The sequence below is a fragment of the Aythya ferina genome (assembly GCF_964211825.1).
Source record: "Aythya ferina genome assembly, chromosome: 3".
Lineage (NCBI taxonomy): Eukaryota > Metazoa > Chordata > Aves > Anseriformes > Anatidae > Aythya > Aythya ferina.
Window position 1 is genome coordinate 58,395,619 of NC_140298.1, and position 19,145 is coordinate 58,414,763.

Below are 19,145 nucleotides of genomic sequence, written 5' to 3' on the forward strand. Positions count from 1 at the left end.
CCTGCCCCAGAGTGCAGGTGCGCTGTTGAAGTGGGTGCTGCTGAGGGAATGCAGAGAACCCTTTATAAAGGGTGTTACAATAGTCTCAGCGCAGCAGCAGCCTAGGTAGAGTCAAATTTGTTCTGTGGGTGTACAGCGAGGATTTGTAGTGAAATTTTTGTGAAAGACATTTGATACTTAGGGCATTTTTGAATGGAACTCCTTTAAAGCATGGGAGACAACATGAGAAATGGTAGAAGTATTTATATCAGCATTCAAAAAGGGCCAATGAAAGCTAATATTGGTGTTTGATCAGAAAGGGTGCTGCCCTCTTCAATATAGAAGAACTAAGCTTATGTTCCATGTGATTGTACAATAAAATGGGTGGGTATGTAAAGTGAATTGACAAGTTGAATCTGTCTCTTCAGATTCATTCAGACCATTGCCAAGATTGTATTTCCTAGAGGAAAAGTGTCTTTGCTAGAAGAGAGAAACTTTAAAAGCTTTTTAATATGTTTCTATCTTAAAAAAAAAGGTTTCTTTTACACATTATGAAAAGATCTTCTTAAGATCCCTTTCTGTCTTGCAGATTCTAAGATTTAGGTCTTGCTGAGAAATGAACTGAAGATGTCGATAGTGATTGAGACAGAAGGTAGTGGAGAAAGCATGACAGGAGAAATAAATCAGTTCTTTATAATTCTTCTGATGAGGTACCCCTAAGTACATGGTGGCAGTGTCTGAACTACAAATTTGGATAGAGAGAGAAGTCTGAAGATAAGAGGTGAACTTAAGAATTGTCCACGTAATGATAATACAACTTTTTGTGAGGCAGGTAAGATGGCACAAGAACTTTTGACTTTTTCTCTAATAATGAAATCCTCTGGAAAACAGGCAATGGCTGGAGAGGAAATGGCAAAGATGAACTACAGGACATACTGAAAATCTAGTTACAATGCTTAGGAGAGCCAGGAAGGACTGAAAGCACAAAAACTGAAGGAATCTAAAACTTCAGCAGGAGCGTGGCTCCCTGTCAGCTTTCTCTTGGAGATGAAGTAAGTTCCAGATGCAGTGCTTGTTTTATGCAGAAGCTAGTCTGAGTAAAACTAGGAGGAATTCCAGACAATTGATGAACAAGCAACCTCATGGATCTTGCCTGTACAATGCAGTTTTACATACTTCTGGCTTTTCTTTCCCCACCTACCTCCTGCATTTATCATCGGCATAATAATAGGAGACACAAGTGGCACAATATGAGGTTGTGTCTATATGTTGATATAAAATATGATGGAGGTAATGTTTTCTTTTTCAGAGTGCTTTTTGCATCTCTGTAGATAATCAAAATCACTAGGTGGCAGTCTATGACTATAAATACGTAGACTTTCATACAAATTAATAGTTCATTTTAAAACATATTATAGACATGAATGTCTAATTATCAGCTTATATTACAGTAGGGAGAATTTAGTGTATTAATACTCCGTTTTAGTACTATACAGGTGGTGCTTCCTATCCAGACTGTTACTCAAGTATCTCTGGATAGGTAAAGAAGAGGAAAACACTGCTTTTAGAATAAATCATCGTTAAATCTGAAACTTTTTTTTCCTCCAGAAAAGCCATTTAAGCTCTGCATGTAGTGTTAATACCAGCACAGCTAGAGGCCTGTGCTACCAAGCAAAAGAAGCGCAGCTCATTGACTTTGTAAGGAAGTAAATCCTAGTTTTTGATCCGATGACTTTTTAACATGCTAAAAATAATTTTGTTTGAAATGGTTTAATTGAGGAATCATATGCAAACAAGTCAGCGAGCAGAAGTTTCTTTTCTGCAATAGCTGTAACCTAGGATACTGTGTTTTTTCCCGTACCTCTTATGCCAACATCTGAAATACGCCGATTCCGGCTTTCTGGCATTGTTTGCAACTCATTATTCTTCTATGGATTTTTAGTATGTTTTTACATGAACTGAATGCTTAGAAGTCAGTTGCTGTGTAATCCTCCTTCCTGAAAATGAGTAGACATCTGATTTATTTATTTATTTATTAATGTGGAAAGTACATTTTGGAAAAGGGAAACGAAATAATCTTGTACAGTTTTTTTCTTTGGCCTTTCCCTTAGTTCTTGCATGCTGGATGGCATACTCTGATTTCTTTTTCCCTTCCCAATCACCTCCTGCCAGGTTTTTGATTGTCAGCATTTTGCAGAGGTTGCACACTCTAACCTGCAGAATAGCTTTATTGAAAAAGTAACAAATGTCTGCTGCTCCATACTCCTGCTGTTTGGGGTTGTTTCCTGTCTCTAGAGGAAAGATGTAAACTGTATGATTCATAGCTGGTTCCCTTTCCCACTGTATTTTTGTAGCGTCGGTAATGTGTGCAAACTTTTAAAATTGTTTCTTTAAAGGGATGTACATTTGTTCTTTTGAATAAAATGTTATCTGAACGAAATAGCTGTACATTTGTCTTTGAGTCTGCAGATGGATTTGAAATAATGATTCTTAGAGTGTAAATAGATGTGCCTGGTTGCTCTGTTTGAAGTGTGAAATAGAATTGCAGCATGTAAAGATCAGTATGTTAACTCTTTCCCTTGTTCATTCCACATTACAACAATACAGAACAGATCAAAAGTAAAGAAATGAGAGGAAAAAATGGAGAAAGTGGACAGAAGTAAAGACTGATAAGCAAGAATAGCAGAAATAGAGATTGAGAAGACATGCTACTCATAAGAACGCCAGAACAGTCTAAATGGAAACTCCAAAGAAAGGTCCACATAGCCTAATGTGGCTCAAAATGAAGATTTTTGGGAAGTTCATGTAACCAGACACAGTATAGTGTTGAAATGTAATTATTTCATTGATCTATTAGAGCATATAGGCTTGTTTTATAAATTACCCTTTTATGTTTTATTATACTGATGCATCTATAAGTGAAAATAAAGTTTGTAGATTTTTTTCATCCAAACCAGACTTAAAAAATAAAATATTGTGAAATGAATAGGAGAAAAGATTGTAAACAGTGATTTGTGTCTTTTCAATTTGTCCAGGGTATTTTCTTGCAAATTGGAAAATTGCAGAAGAAAAATAAAATCAAGCAAAGGAATAGTACTTGTATTGAATCCCATGGGCACAGGGGGAGTTGAATCAAAGATTTCCCCTGTGGAAAATTTCAGACACATCAAACAGCAAGTGACTTAACTGCATATGAAACCACAGTTATAGAAAGAAAATAACATCCTTATGTGAGGATGACCTAGCCACATCATTCGTAATCGGCTGGATGCTTTAAAAGTGATTTTATTTATCACTTCCATATTTGTTTTCCTCTACTTTCTGCCTGCCTTACAGAATTGGATCCCTGAAGGACAGGGTATGCTTTGGGACGATCTAAGTGCCAAGGCTGGTTTTAGCCTTCAGTGATGGAGATTCTGTGGCTTCCCTACACACACTGTCCCAGTGCAGGATTATTCTTACAGTTCAAAGCTTTTTCTTATTGGTAGATCTTCTCTGCATTCTGGTTGCTGCCACTGAATGATACGGACCATCCAAAACTGAATACCTTACTCTGCTTGGGTCTTACCGAGAAAAACAGGATTGCTTACAGCTTTCTGTTGATACATCTCGTGATAATGCTAGCTTGTCCTGCAGCACTGCTGTTTGTTTCCAGTGTCTGACCCACTGTAATCCCGGGATGTTATTCTGCAGATCTGGTGTCTAAGGTGTAAGCTTCTGGGTGAGTTTTCAGGGAACACTTCATTCTCAGTAAATGAATGGTTTGTTTATAGTCCAGCAAAATATTTCAGGAGGTTTTGTTTATCTGGCCCTGGAGATGGCTGTACCGCACCATGCCCAAGACATGCCAGCATTTCTAAAATTGTGGTAGTCATTCTTAGGAGAAAAGCTTTTACTTAGACACAAAATATTTTTATGAGCTTATGAGCTGCAAAAACACACTGAAGGCAAACTGTGTTTAAATGAAATACCTATGGGGAAAATCTGGATGAGAAGATAAAGCCGACCCCAGGTTCTTATGGTATTTGCTGAAGTTTCTTGGCTAAGGATAGAATATGCTTTAGAAATTGTTTAATGTCCTGACAGCTTTTAGAAGGTTCTTCCACTATTTCATGCTCCTGAAGCTGAGCAAATAGAGGTAGATATAAATTTATTTATTTTAAATTCTTGTAGTGTGCCTCCAAAATCCATAAAATGAAATGTTTTTATTGTGACTGATTTTTTTTTGTTAGTCATTTCAGGCAGTTGGTTATTGTGGAGACATCACAGCATGTTACTGCCCAGGGAGTGGAGATCTGTCAGTGGAGGTTCTGGGTCTGTGCTCATGGTGCCAGGCGTTGCATTGCATGGTCAGAAAGTAGCTGAAAACAGCAGGAATAGGCTGGTTATGGCAAGTAGCGTGGTGCATTAATGCCTCCTGCAAGCTGCTACTGGTTGGATATTCTTGTAGCTGGTGGGGAGGTGCTCTATTTTTTTTTTTCTGTGAGTTTCTTTTAATCAATAATCATGGGGCCTTCTGCATCCTGTAAGAACATAGCAATAAGCTGTTACAGTGAAGAGAAAAACTCAAGCTAAAGTAGCATGAGAAATGTGGTTGGGGGTTATTGTATAAAGAGATGGATATTGAATTTTTTTTTTTTTTATTTTTTTTTTGCCTCAGAAGCAGACTGCAAGGTTATTGAAGAAGCACTCTGCTACCTCTTTTATGTTAGTTCTTGTCCTTACTGACATAGTGCATGTGGCTGAATGAAGCAGTTGGGTATTTTTGATGTGTCAGACTTAAGCTGAGGGTGGAAAATTTTATTCAGAGTTAAAAATGACTGGTTGGTATACATAGATTGAGTAAAATCTAGGAAGTCTGGAGTTTGGTTATCCTTGTATCATTGTGGATAGATTTAAGCAGATAATTCTGCAGCTTTTTTTTTTTTTTTTTTTTTTTTTTTTTTGCCTGGTTCGTCCAGAGCAGTTTGGCAAATTTGGGATTTTGTTCTGATTTATAACAATGTCTTTGAACAGTAACATCTGGAGAACGTGTTCCAGACTCATTACACAATAGTACATTTTGTTCATTTTCATCTTAAATAGCCAATTCTTTTCTTAAGATTTACAACTAGGAAAAGAAAATATATTTGAGAATTTGGTACGGTGTAGTATGTACTTTTACACTGTATATCGATGGGATATTGATATAAAGAAATAAAGGTCAGAGCTGAATATTTTGTTTTTAGCTTTGCTTTTAATTTTTTAAATTGTTCTGATAGCGTTCAGATTGTGAAAACAATGAATGTTTTGTCAGAGACTCGCTAATTTTTATTGTGATTCGCTTTATATGTTGTAAATCCGAGGGAGAGATAAGGATATACTTTTTAATAAGAGCTCTGGGCTCAATATCAAGTTGTAAGAAAGCTATTCTAACACATTTTTAAGATATCTCAAGATACGTTTCTGGGCAAAAAGTACGCACTGCTGCTGAACTCCATCAAGATGGAATTTTCCACTTCATAGAATACTTGCACTGAAATGTTTAAAAATCATATTGGAGCAATACCGTGTCAAGGAGGATGAAACTTCACTCGTCAACAATGCAAGATGGATTTTATGGACGTAACTAGTATTTGCAGTCTGTATCGATACCAGCTCTTCCTGCATATTTTTTTGGCCATGTCTCAGGTGTCAGTCCTGATGCCTTTACTATTCCTTAAGTGGAGTTACGTGATTCTCGGTTTCCTTGGTTGGTCCTGTGATCAGTCCGACTTCTGTTTCATTTGTACTCATCACGTGGGACTGATTTACTGTTTTTTCTGCCTCTGTGGTTGGTGATGAGAGTGCGGTAATTATCACCGCTTCAGTTTAAGAAGGTGCTGCAGCCTTTATTACTGGGGGTGCAACACTTTGAGTTTTCTTTCATGTAATTTGTTAGAAGCATGGAAGGGTCAAACTGCTCAAGACCACTGCCTGTGAGTCCAGTCAAATGTCTAAGCACCTTTGTGACAGAAGCACTTTGAGGAGCAGGTTAAACTTAATTTAACTTGATTTGATCTCATCTTCTAGTGACTAGACTGACATAACACACTGCCAATTCATTATAGAAAATCTAGAAAAATCTTTCTGTTAATTTGTAGAAACATTGAATCCTTGTCTGGCAAGGATTTTTCACTCTCATATGGAAGCACCAGTTATAGATCAGTTCATTGATATTTCTCATGCACATGCTTTGCATTACCTGTGAGATAACCTGTTTTTCGTTACTGCAGATGACTGGTCATTCAGTACTCCTGATTACTATTTATCAGCATTAAATCTCTGCTGTTGGGTTGAGAACAGTTGCATCACAACCTAGGGTAGAGGCAACATGCTTTCAAACTTTCATAAAATATTTCTACGCTACTGATACTAATGAGTGTGGGAGAGGCTGCCTTGTATTTATTACAGTTTTGCTTCTTCCTTGGTTTGTCATCTAGATAGTTTACCCAGCTTGTTACAGCAGAGTTTTCATTACCATATTTTAATTCTTAGCTTTTTCCTATTGGATAACTTGTCATGTCAGGTAATGTTGCAGGTCCTCTGAAAATGCATGGGACTTCTCAAATAAAGCTGATACACAATAGGTTACACCTATATATAAATGTTTGGTAGATGTTGATTTTAGAGCTTATTTTTTGCAAGTGAGTATTCTGTCATCTGGTATAGCTTTGCAAGTCTCTCAAGTCAGTTATGCTTTTCTGCAAGCGTGCTTCTCACAGCAAAAATTTTTGGTGGGTGAGCAAGGATTGTTACTGCTGGTGGAGCAGACAAATGCCGCGGTGTGGTTAGGCACAGTGCTTTTTTCTTTAGGCTGGTATAACTTGGTGTATGAGCCAGACGAGCAGAATGTGGGATCAGGAATTGGCTACCTGCACAGTCATCAACAAACATCAGTTCTGATGAGTAAATCTGCTGCCTTGATGTGAGCTGCTGATAGAACATTTTTCGAACAGCGTGGAGCTGAATCAGTGCTATTTTATCAGCATCATGAAGTGCTTCCATCAGCAGGGCAGGTGCAGACATAAGTTTGGGCAGTCAGCATGTAGCCCTGCTTGGGGCCACTAATGAACCATAGAATAATAAGGGTTGGAAGGAAGAGTCCTTGAAGGTCATCTGCTCCAAACAGATAATCAAAGTAGAGTCAGTGTAGGTTGCTGCTGGTCTTGTTCAGGTGAGATTGGGATATGGCCCAGGAAGGAGCTTATATGATCACTCTGGGCAGCCTGTTCCAGCATTTGGCTACCATCAGAGTGATTTTCAGAGTGATTTTTTTTTTTTCCCCACATATATAATCATTTTCCCTTTTTGCATCTTTGTTTCACTTATCACTGTGTACCTGAAAAGAGTCCAATCTTGCCCCCCCTTCTGAAAAGCTTGGCTGCTTTTCTATTATGGAAGGATTAAGTGGCATATAAATTTGCTGGCCATTTGAAGTTGATGCAAAAGCTTTGCATTAACCTCCCTGACCTCTCCTTTTCCCACTTGCCTGCTGATAATTAGATAATATATTTTGTCATTTTTCCTTTACTCCTTAGCTGTTGGTGGGATGCTAGTTTGTCACAAATGGCAGGAAATCTGATGCGGGGGAGAGGGACAGAAAAACAAGTTTACCCTGTGTGCTTTGGGTAGGTAGAGCTGTTAATAAATAAATTTTTCTGGGTCTTCCCTCATCCAGAGAGCTGTAAACCTGACAATTAACTTAATGGTTAATGTTATGTTCGTGTTAGGAACAACTTTAAAATTTACAAAGTTTTACTAGAAAGTTTCTTTTCATTGCACTTTCAGTTTAGTTACTGGGCAGATGATAAGACTTGGTAAGAATAGTATAAGATTATAATAATATGACTGAGGAGGCTGTTCCCCATCCGTAGTAACATTTTCTTTACGCTCCAGTAGTTCTCCCAAGTCTGATATTGTTTAGGTTCTTTGAGGATTAAAAGAATATACAATAAACATGCTTTTCTTGTAAGGGAGTCTTGGGGAGAGGAGATGAAAATACAGTTTGTGTGTATGGAGCACTTGGAAGAAAAATGTACCATCTTGAGTGAGAAAACATCATGTTGAGAACAATTTGAACTAGAGCTGCTACTTCCAATATTCAGGTCTATTCACGTGTATGAATGCCTTGGAAATAGAAATCAGAGAGGACTTGAAAGGAAAATCTTACTCTTCAGCTGTTACTTGAAGTACTTTTCAGAGGTGTTGGTTATTCAGTGGGGCAAAAGAAATCTGGATTGACCTGGAATAGGAATCCCTTAGTTCGTTCGTTCTTCGCAGCTACCTGTGAAGATGGGTATCCTTTTCTTTGGGCAGCACTGTGGTCATTACTGCTTCAGAAAAAGATTTTTTTTTTTTTTTTAAACTAAGTGATTTTTTTTTTTCCCAAGTGAAGCTTAACTGAAATTCCTGTAAACGTGAAACCATGTATGAAGACTTATTTCTCACTTGGCAGTAGTAAATAGTAAAACTTTTGTATGGAGGAAGTTGGGCTGTCATTGCAAAGTAGAGTGCTATAGCAGATTTTGCAACGCCAGAGGAAGGAGCAGATAATGTATTTTACTGCGTGCAAATTTCCTTTCTGACCCATTCTTCTGTCGCTCACAGTTTTGTGAAATGTCTTTTTTTTTGGTCTGAGCTGTGTCTGATTGCCAAAACATGACTTCTTGGATTATTTAAGGAAAGGGATGGAAAATCGCCATGGAATTAGCTGCTAATTAGTCAAAATTCAAATGAATTTTTCTTTCACCTGAGTCTTGGGACTAGGAAAATCTAAAGGTTGGACAGATTGTGTTAAATTACAGTAAAGAATAGATTTAGTAGATGTACATCTACAAGGAGTCCTAGATATTCTAGGATTATAATAGTTCTCCAAGGGCACAATTGATTGGAAGTCGATTCTTTCTACCTGAATTTTCTACACAATCTCCCCAGTGAATAACTGCCAAGAAGCTAGTCTGCTGGGATTTCCTTGTCTTTCCAGCCCTTTATTTTCCCTTGTGCATCTAAGATTGTTGCACTTAAAGACAGAATATATTTAGCTTGTTGTATTCTTTTATTTGACTTCTAATGGGTATTTTTAATGGAAGTTACTGAGAGAGATCACAGGGAAAAATGAAATGGTGCCTGTATAGATTGCTGATTTATTTATTTATTTTAAGATGCTTTTCTTTAAACAAAAGTGATGTACAAGTATCTTAATAAACAAATGCCTTTAAGTAAATCAACAGTGCTAACCAACCCACCCAAATCTTCCAACATAAGCTCTTACAGAGCAAAAGGCTGCAGAGAGCTGGAGCCTTGGGTGATGTGTTAGTATATAGAAGATTTTATACTGTTTGAACAACTCATTTTTGGAGATAAATTAAGACCGGAACATGTTTCATTGCAGATACTGAAAGCTGAAATACTTTTTTCCTGACAGCTTGGAATAAATAAAGAAGAAGCAGGCCAAAACATTAATGCATAATAATCGACTACATATGCCTGTAAACATGTGTTCTGTTAGGTTGCTATGAAACTTCCCTCTTGGAGGAGAAGATGACTGTAAAACTGAGTTAAAGCTGTTGCCCCTTAGGCAGAGGATCAGTGGTAATTTGAACATTTGTGAGGTGCTTAACTCTTTGTTCCAAAAATCACACAGACCAGTCTTGTTTTTATTCAAATAAAAATAGTTCAGAGGGGGAAGAAGGAATCGTTTATAAAAAATGGCTTTTAGTCAGCTACTGCTTTTTTTTTTCCTCAGTATTTAATCTTTTCAGATTTACCTACTGTGTATTTATTCACTTTCTTAACACACATGCAATCTTTCTGAGTTGTTGGGATGGAGACATGAGGAGAAGCATCCATTTTTCGCATAGTCCCGTGTGCCATCTTGTTTAACTGCACGAATAAGGGCACCAACATGTTCGGATGGCTGAAAGTCGGGTTGCTGATCAATCTGGGCAGGTTGATTAAAGTGGACAAAGGCATAACGTCTGTCTGCAGAGGCTGACGCACGTGAGTTCAGATAATGCAGAGGTATTACTGCCACCTGTAGTGAAAAGCCAGCTTGCTGAGTCTGCGCTCATTTGTTTTGAGCTACTTGGCTGACGCAAGTAATAGGGGAATGGTACATTTAGGAAATGTTTCTTCATAGATATAGAAATGAAATATGGAATGACAAAGTATCTCTGGCTTATTTGTTTGAGTTAGATTTCAGCTGAGTGAATGGTTTGCCAAGGTTGATAAGAATGACTTCATCAAAATGATGTCCTTTTCACATTTGAAAAATAGGTAAAAATACATAGGGTTTAAATTTTCAGTGTTTAATTTTTTTGTATTACTTTTATTAATGATTTTCTTATTGCATATATACAAACAAGAGGCTAAAGCCATACCATAAAAGTTTTAGTGTTCAGGGAAATTAGTAAATTTGTTTTATCCTAACCATGTGTATATCTTTAATCTTAAAACGCTAGCTTTTATGTAAAAGAAATACTTACTGAAACCCTATCCAAGGCTTGTTTTCCCATCTAATGAAAAGGAGTTTTTTAGGCTTTGCTTGTAAGAAGGGGTCAGTATTATTGTTTTACATCTTAAATAGAAAACATTACTGAGTAATGAATCTTATTCATTGAGAATTACCTGACTCTGTCTTTACTGCTTTAAGCTATAGTACCTCAGGGTACTATAGTGCCTTTAGTTCTGAAAGCCCAGACGAGGTGGTTCAGGCTACCCATGTTATAACTGTCATGGTATATTTCATATTTGCTTTCACTGATTCTCACTTGATTTATTGTACTCTGTTGATAGCAGCATACTGCCTCTAATTTAGTATCTCAAAATATTTTCAGCAGTTTTATTGGGATGTCTTTTATATTCAGAATCACAGAAAGGAATATTAGTGTGGTAGACCTAAAATGCTTTTAAATTCATTCATCTCCCCAAAATTGATATTAAACAATTATTTTTGAAGTTCTTATAAAGTACTACTTGAAAACTAATTTTACAAGGTTGTTCAAATCCATTTAAATTTGAGGGCGATATATATTTTTTTAATAGAACCAATACATGAGGCTATTTCAGTGTACTTTGAAAAATCCATTCTTAAGTAATAAGGTTAGGTAAGCTTTGCATGATTTGACTTTTCCAGGGCAATTCTCAGCAGTCTGTTAACTTTCTTATGTGACTGTACACATTGCCAGCCTGTGTTATCCTCCGATCTGTGCTGTGTCCATGACTTGTCTTTCAGCGTGGTGTTTGAGAGAGGAATCATGACCAAATGGAATAGTATACTCCAGAAGAACAAGAAGTTGAAATGCAAACTATGTCCTAACCATCCCTTCCCCAGCTACTTACTGTTATACTGGTTTTCAGGCTCCCATGAAATGCAGTGAATTAAAACAAAACAAACAAACAAACAAAACCTACAACATTTTGGAGATTTCCGTTTGTCTGTATATGATCAAAATGCCATGTGAGTGAATAAAAGTGAAATGCATTTAGCTGCCAATAGACTTCTATGAAGGAGGGAAGTATAATTATGTCTTGGTAATGTTCATGCATTCCTAGCTTGGTAAAATATGAGTTGTTTTAAATTAAACAAACAAAACACCATTGAACGCATCAGTGAAAGAAGGGAAATAAAATGTCAAATTCAAGGCATGCTAGACTGAATACGGAAGAGGGGGAGAGATGTTTGTCAGCTATTGCAGATGGATGTGGGTCCGGGGACAGCTCTGGAGGCTGCATGTGAAGCAGGGCTTCCTTGCAGTGATGAGGCCTGGGGGCAAATATGCATTTGTATAGGTGCTTTATGTTCCTTTTTCCTGGCTAAAAATTACTTAGGCTAAAGAAAGCTGGCTGATCATTGGGTTCTACAGGTCCTGAAAAATAAAAATGTTGATGTTAAATGGCAGCCTGGATTGCCAAGGCCGCTACAGGTGATATTGATATCTATGGCATATCTGAGCAAGGCAAAGGCCGCGATGCCTGTCAGGGGAGGAATCGAGGACAACTTGTACAGTGTGTGGTCACCCTAGTTTCAAAAATCATCTTATGTTCTAGTTACAGAATTTCTTCTCATGGCACTATTTTCCTTCTCTGCCCTATGGATTATTTTTGTGTTCTGCAGAAATGGGGCTAAATAGCCCTGGAAGCCCTTATTCTATATAGGAAGAGGAAAGGACTGATGTGACTGAAACTTTCCCCTTTTGTCAGCTTTTAAAGGAAGACACAATTCCTGTTTGAATTTGGAACTTTTTTTTTTCTTTTTGTTAAATTTTTCAGCAGTAAAGCCAAGAAATGATTGACGTCTATGGGAAATGAATATAATTGAAGATAATAAAAACAAGCTACGTCTTCTATGAGAATCTTCCCCACTTCTGGATTTCCCAGAATATTCTCTTTTTCTCTGGGAACCTTTTTGGGCCGGAGATGTTTTTATGTAGTGATATCGACAGACAAATTGGTAGTTCTAGTAAAGGAAGAATAAAAATAGGCAGGCTAGTCATGTTACTGAGGCACACTAGTAAAATAAATGCCCAGCAACAATAAATGGCAGTGCTATGGAGGTACTGCCATTCAGACTTCCTATGCTATTTTCAGGCTGAACAACTTTTGAGATTATTACCTGCAGCGATCATTTATTACTGTTTTTTCCAGGAGCTGTGAAATGAAGTACAGATGACCCACATCTGGAAATTACTTAGATCAGCTTGCTCATAAATCTTGGATATGAGAGCTAGTTGGTCTTCCCACTTGTGAAATGTTCTGAGATCTGCAGGGCACTCTGCTCTGATTCAGAGTTGATTGGGATAATACTGGATGGGTGTTTGGCATCCAGACAGCAAAAATAACTTTAACAAAATTATAGCATAGCTTTTGAAATATTTGGAATGAAATTTTAATCGCCGAGCTAGCTGTGGTAACATTCTTCCCATCTTCTGTAGGAATGGCAATACTAAGAAAGTCCATACAAGTCCCAAGAAATGAAAGCTAGAAACTTCTAGGAAATTAATTTATAAACAAGAAGCAGTACATGTGTCTTAAAAGATCACAGGGATCTGTTTCAAACACAGATTTGTAAGAAATAAGTCAAAGTCATGGAAGTTCAAAATCACTAATTTCAGAAAAAGCACTTTCCCTCAAAAAAGACAATTTTTAAGGTGCTTCAAAGTTTCTTCTGTCTTGTTTAGAAAATTGTGGAGTGTCCTGAAATTGTGATAGCCCTTTGTACATGTGATGATGACTTGCATAGCCTCACTGACACTGCCAATGTTCTAATATGCATTAGATGGCATTTAAAAAAAAAACAACAACAACAACAAAAAAACCTTACCTTAATTACCTTTTAATGTTCCTGTTGGGGTGAGAGAGAGAGAAATGCAGAGGGAGAGCCAAAAACTAATTCCTCATCTGTCAAACACCAAAGCAAAGTAACCCTTGAAGTATGAAACTCACCATGTAGAGCACACGGACAATGCATGAGCAGTGACAGTGCTATGCTGGGTGATGTGTGAAGATGAAAAACACATACATGAAAGATTTGTTAAACATGCCTTCCTGTATCATAAATACAGTTGTGGGTAGTGGTTCTGCTTCTATCATCCGTTTCCGAACCTCCTGTTAGCTTCCCTTTCTCCAGTTTATTAAGTTACAGCTATTGAAACTAGGAGTTTTCAGAGTAATAATATTTCCTAACTATTAATTCATTAATCTTTCTTTTATTAGTTACTTGTTTAGTGGTTAGCAAGCTACTGTTTAATTTACTCCATAGCCACTGATGTTCTCCTTGCTCAATTTTTTTTCCATCCAGTTTGAAGTCTTGGCATATTCATGCACAATGCGCTCTTGTGGAAACCTGCTGTCCATCTCCCAGTGCTCTAAAAGGAAAATCTAATAGCATCACTAGGTTCTCTTGTTGGTCATCTGAGAGAGTATGGTACTTCTAGCAAATACTTTTACATATATCTCATAGAAGAAATTTTAATGGTGTTTCGTCTCTCCTCCTCCTTGTTTTTAATTTAATGAAATGAACAATTTCATATTTACCCATTAGTTGATGCATATTTGGAATCTGAAACTGGCATAGCACAGAAATACATCAGAGTTAAAATGACTTTTTGCACTCTTACAGGGTGGATACAAAACAGAATATTGATTTTGTCTTATGCCTTCAACAGCAGAAACAGCCTTTTTTTTTTTTTTTTTTCCTCTTGCCTTGGAGATGAACCAAATTATTTAGGAAATGTGGTCTTATCTTACAAAAGGCTGGTTAGACTGGGCTCTGCTTGTGGGGATTGTTGGGAGTATACTCTCGATAAATGCCTTTGTACAGCCATGTACATTTGAGTATGGACAGATCATTTTGACTGCCTGGATTAAAAAACAAACATTTGACGGAACACTTCTGTACTGTAAGCTTTCTTAATGCTTGTAAGTATTTTTTATACCTCCTGTATAAACATGGCTATGCACATTTATCTGTATCTACATCAGAACAAATTATTTTCCTTGAAGTGCTAATAAGAATATTGTAAATTACTTAAACTGTTTTTATCTTGCATTTTGTTTCTCCCTGTCTTCCTCTGAGCAGTTACAAATTAAAGTATTCTTATCTGTAATGGATGTTTATGATTGCTACACTTAAAAAGCCCATCTAAAGAGCCATGTGCTTAATTGAAGAGGATTTGTTTATAACTTGAGTATTTCTGGGGCTAGGTTTTCCACTTAGAACCAGTGTATTAAAGAAATTGTTCTTGTTTTATAGGTAAAGATAGAGTTTTCAATACGCCCTTGTGTGAGCAAGGAATTGTTGGATTTGGTATTGGAGTTGCTGTTGCAGGTGCTACGGCCATCGCAGAAATTCAGTTTGCAGATTATATTTTTCCAGCATTTGATCAGGTTAGTATTTAGAGATTTGAATGAAGTAAAATGAAATGTTGTGGCTTTATGTTTAAATTATTCTTCTGTTCACATTTATATTGTTTTAAATATATATATATATATATATTTGCAAAAATATCCACAGATGTATTACTAATATTTATGCATACTTTAAATAAACAGGAAGATACCAGGGCCAGGTTGAAGTCCTGATTAACTAATGTAAATTAAAGATGTGGTTTGAAGCAAATGTCTGTCTTTGATTTTATTATTGGTTTTGTAGCCATGTTGACTTAAGCAGCTTTTAAATTCCCCAGCTGTGTCTTCCCCACACCATCTCTCACTTCTCTGTGTGATTGCAGCGTGATCACATGATAAACCACAAGTTTAAATGGGGCTGATGGACTGTCTGGGAATGGGGAAATAATGGGGCTATATGGCTACCCTTGAGGCCTGGGCTTGAACACGCTAAATTACTGGATTGCTTGCCTTGGAAAATGTTTGCCTTTCTACTGACTTAGAGGAATCTTTTGCTTCTAATTTGGTTCTGTGAATTGGAGCATGGAGATGATGATGTATTTACATATCCTGCATTGTAGATGTTTAACAATATGCAACTAAGGGTATTGGATGCTACTTTTGTAAATGGAAAGGATTTTGTTTTGTTTTCCTTTCCAGATTGTTAACGAAGCAGCAAAATACCGTTACCGCTCGGGAGATCTGTTTAATTGTGGCAGCCTCACCATCAGAGCCCCCTGGGGTTGTGTGGGTCACGGTGCACTGTATCACTCTCAGAGTCCAGAAGCTTTTTTTGCTCATTGTCCAGGAATAAAGGTACGGTAATTCACATTTGACAAAGATTGATTTTGAATGAATCAGAGTAACCAGACTAATGAGTCTGAGTGCAGGCAGGCAAAGGAGGATGGAAGTAAGAAGACACAGCAAAAAATCTGAATATGCTAATTAAATACTGTTAGAAGTCTGCTATTTATAAAGCTTAAACTGTATTAAGAGTTTAAGAATTTGTAACCATAATAGAAACAAACTTCAGCAGAAGTAGCATTTTGTGTGTGTGCTTTTTGCACCAAAAGCATATATTCTGCATTTGTTTGGTGTCTAGCATTGTACAGAAATTAAAAACTAACAAATAGGGCTTTCCTTTTTTTTTTTTTCCCTCTCTCTGCATCTGTCATTGAAGCGCATTATAAAGTTGATTCATATGAATGACAGTGACAGGACAAGAGATATTTAGTGCAAATTGAAACACAGGAGGTTCCCTCTGAGTGTCAGGAAACACTTCACTGTGTGGGTGGGTGACTGAGCACTGGCTTAGGTTGCTCAGAGAGGTGGTAGAGTCTCCCTGCTTGGGGACATTCAAAAGCCACTTGGTCCTGGGCAGCCTGCTCTGGGTGGTCCTGCTGGAGCAGGGGTTGGAGCAGATGGCCTCGAGAGGGCCCTGCCCACCTCAGACATTCTATGACTCTGCGGATGATAAATTGGGGCAAGCTTTCAACATAAGAAAGTGGTGTATCTTGAATGTTGATTTCTTCTAGCATTTTGATAGATAAGTTTCCTGGTGAAGATAGAGGGGACGGGTCTGTTAATCTCTGATTAATCAAGTACTGTTTGCCAGTTCTCATTTTTTTCTGAGTAAATTTGGTGTCTATGGACTTGTACTTTTGGATTAACTGGTATCCAGTCCATTAAGAAATGACTCACAGCTTGATTAATGTGAAGGTCTTAAGCAAAGTATTTGTATTTGTATGCTGGAAACACATATTCATTGTTTATATTTTGTTTAAACTTTTGCCTTAATATTATTTCTGTGTTCCAAAATGTCAGATATGACTTTTTTTTTTTTTTTTTTTTTTAATAGGGAGGCCATTTCTACTTGCTTCTCTTTAATTAAATAAGAGCTTGTATTATTCACACTTTATGGCATGTTATTCACGTTTTGTTTCATGATATTTGGGAAAAGGAATACATCTTTTTTCTTTGAGGTGTTTGTATACTAAACTTGAAAATTTTTCCCTATATAGACAAAAGTAAACTACAAAGTCTCTTTCCAGGTAATTGAATCAAAGGGTTTCTCGAGCTTGTTCAAAAACTAGAGTAGTTTATTATGGCATAGAAGAAGAATGTAGACCTGGCATCAGTATCTTAATCTTAGAAAGTGTCTAATATATGGTGGTCTTTGTTGGTTGATCTCAAATCTTCATATTGAACAAAGTGCTTAGGTTTTGTAGTCTGTTGATTAAAACCCCTTTCAAGTTCAGTGCAATCTAATACTACTGTGTTTAGTCTTCTGAATAATAATTTCATTCTCTTCTCTCATCTTTGATCTTCCTTCTTTTTCTTTTCTTCATTTTCTTCTTTAAGTGTAAATGTATGTAAGGAAAATACCCTTCCAGATCAACATCATAAACTGTATAGCTATACCAAGGATGAAGTAAATTCATGTAAATATGCTGCTGTGTGTTTTGCAAATACTACTGAGAAGAAGTGATGGGAAGTGGGGTTGGGAAGTAGCCACAGGGAATGAGGGGAATTCGGAGTTGTTGAAGAGCCTGAAGGAGCCCAGGGCAGAAGTTCCTTGGGTAATGTGCTAAAATACATTGTGGCCATCTCAGTTAAAGGGCGTACTAAATTCTGTGGAATTGGTGGAACAATATATGAATTTTGGATGCACACAGAAGTGTACTAGACTCTTGAATTTTGTATCTTTGTGAAAACAATGTTGCTCCTTTAATTTTTTTTTGTAAAGCTGTTCATTAATGCAGTTAATAATGTTTGAAATGAGTACAGCTTCTTTGCTGAAATTGAAACCTATCTCTATTTCATATAAATGTGCTAGTATAATATCAATATTACTCAGTGAAAGCTTTTAGCATCAAAGGTTCAGGCATTTTTTTTTTTTTTTAATGAACAAAAATCCAGCCCTTAATGTATAAATCCAGCAAAGCAAACGAAACTTTGGTTCAGATGTACTTGCAGAAGTCCTGTGTCTGTGCATATTTTGTCAAAATTACAAGAAGAAAGGCCACGTATTACAAGCTGAGGAGGGTAGGAGATACCTATGGGGAGGATGGTTTCCAAAACTACCCACTTACTAAGCTCAGCGGTTGATTACTGACTGAAGATTTTTCTACTCTGTTTTTCTTAAGTGAAAGCTGAGGTTTAGTTTTCCTAAGCAAAAGAGGGTTTGTATGTCTTGGGCTGTTCAAGAGAAGGACTGTAATCATTAGTGCTTACAACAAGGCTTGTTGAAGTGAGGAGGACATTGTTAGATCATTTTATCTTGTCTGCTGTTGTAAGGAGGTATGTCTTAATGCATACAACTGTCTTAAATTATTGTAATGACTTTCTTTTCCATTGGAAGACTGCACCAGGATCTTTGCCATCACAGCTAGAAGCTTTCTTTTTTGGTTCCAGCCTAAATTTCTTCTTAACTTGTAGCCTTAACTTATCTGTCCTTCATCTTCTCTTTCATGTGCTAAGAGCAATTGTTTTCTCTTTAGTCATTGTTTCTTTTTAGACTAAACAAATCACACTATCAAAGAGACGTTAAACAATTTCCGAAGGTTTTTTGGCATCTGTTTTGATTCATTTTCTTTCAAAACTGTTGATGTAGTCATGAAGTATTCCAACTGACTTTCTAGCAGCAATTTTTGCAATAGCACTAACACTTTCTTGACTACAAGATTGTCTTTTAAGACTGTACTGCATAGTATCCTAGTTATCCTTTGAGCAAATAATACATTCAGATCCTTCTCTGAATTTCTACTGCTGAGTTCTAAATTTATAACAAAAAATTTAGTCCGTAGATGTGCGTCTTATCATTATGTGAACTGGTTCATTTTGACATCATTTTCTGTATTGGTGGTGACAGTGCGTTCGAATAGATTTCATTTCCATGCTCTGACTTAATTTCACAAATGAATACAGTAAATAAAGTCTGTCCTAAAAATGATCCTGAAGGAGCTGTGCTGGAGACATCCGTAAGTCTGACAATTTCCCACGTCAAATATTTTTTTGAGTGTTCAAATTGATTGCTTCTCACTTGCTTAGAAAAATCACTTATCAACGTAATTTGAGGTGATAGCTGATCTGGCTTGTGTTTTGACTCTTCTATGTTATATTTATATCCTTAAATGTTCTTACTCTCAAAGTTTCTTAAAGCCTTGCAAACTCCTTGTTAGGTGCTAAGTTAACATAACTGTAGTTACATGTTGTGTGTGTGTGCTGTTTTTTTTTCTAATGCTTTCAATCAGACGTTG

At 36.9% G+C, this 19,145-nt stretch overlaps 1 protein-coding gene across 1 annotated transcript in view; it reads left to right on the plus strand.

Annotated features, from left to right (window-relative positions):
- The window catches only part of BCKDHB (branched chain keto acid dehydrogenase E1 subunit beta), a 123,000-nt gene that overhangs the window by 5,940 nt on the left and 97,915 nt on the right, over window positions 1–19,145 (plus strand). Inside the window, exons 4-5 of the mRNA XM_084514529.1 lie at window positions 14,753–14,886; window positions 15,547–15,702. Coding sequence (XP_084370655.1) covers window positions 14,753–14,886; window positions 15,547–15,702 — 290 coding nt within the window. The remainder of the gene's footprint in view (window positions 1–14,752; window positions 14,887–15,546; window positions 15,703–19,145) is intronic.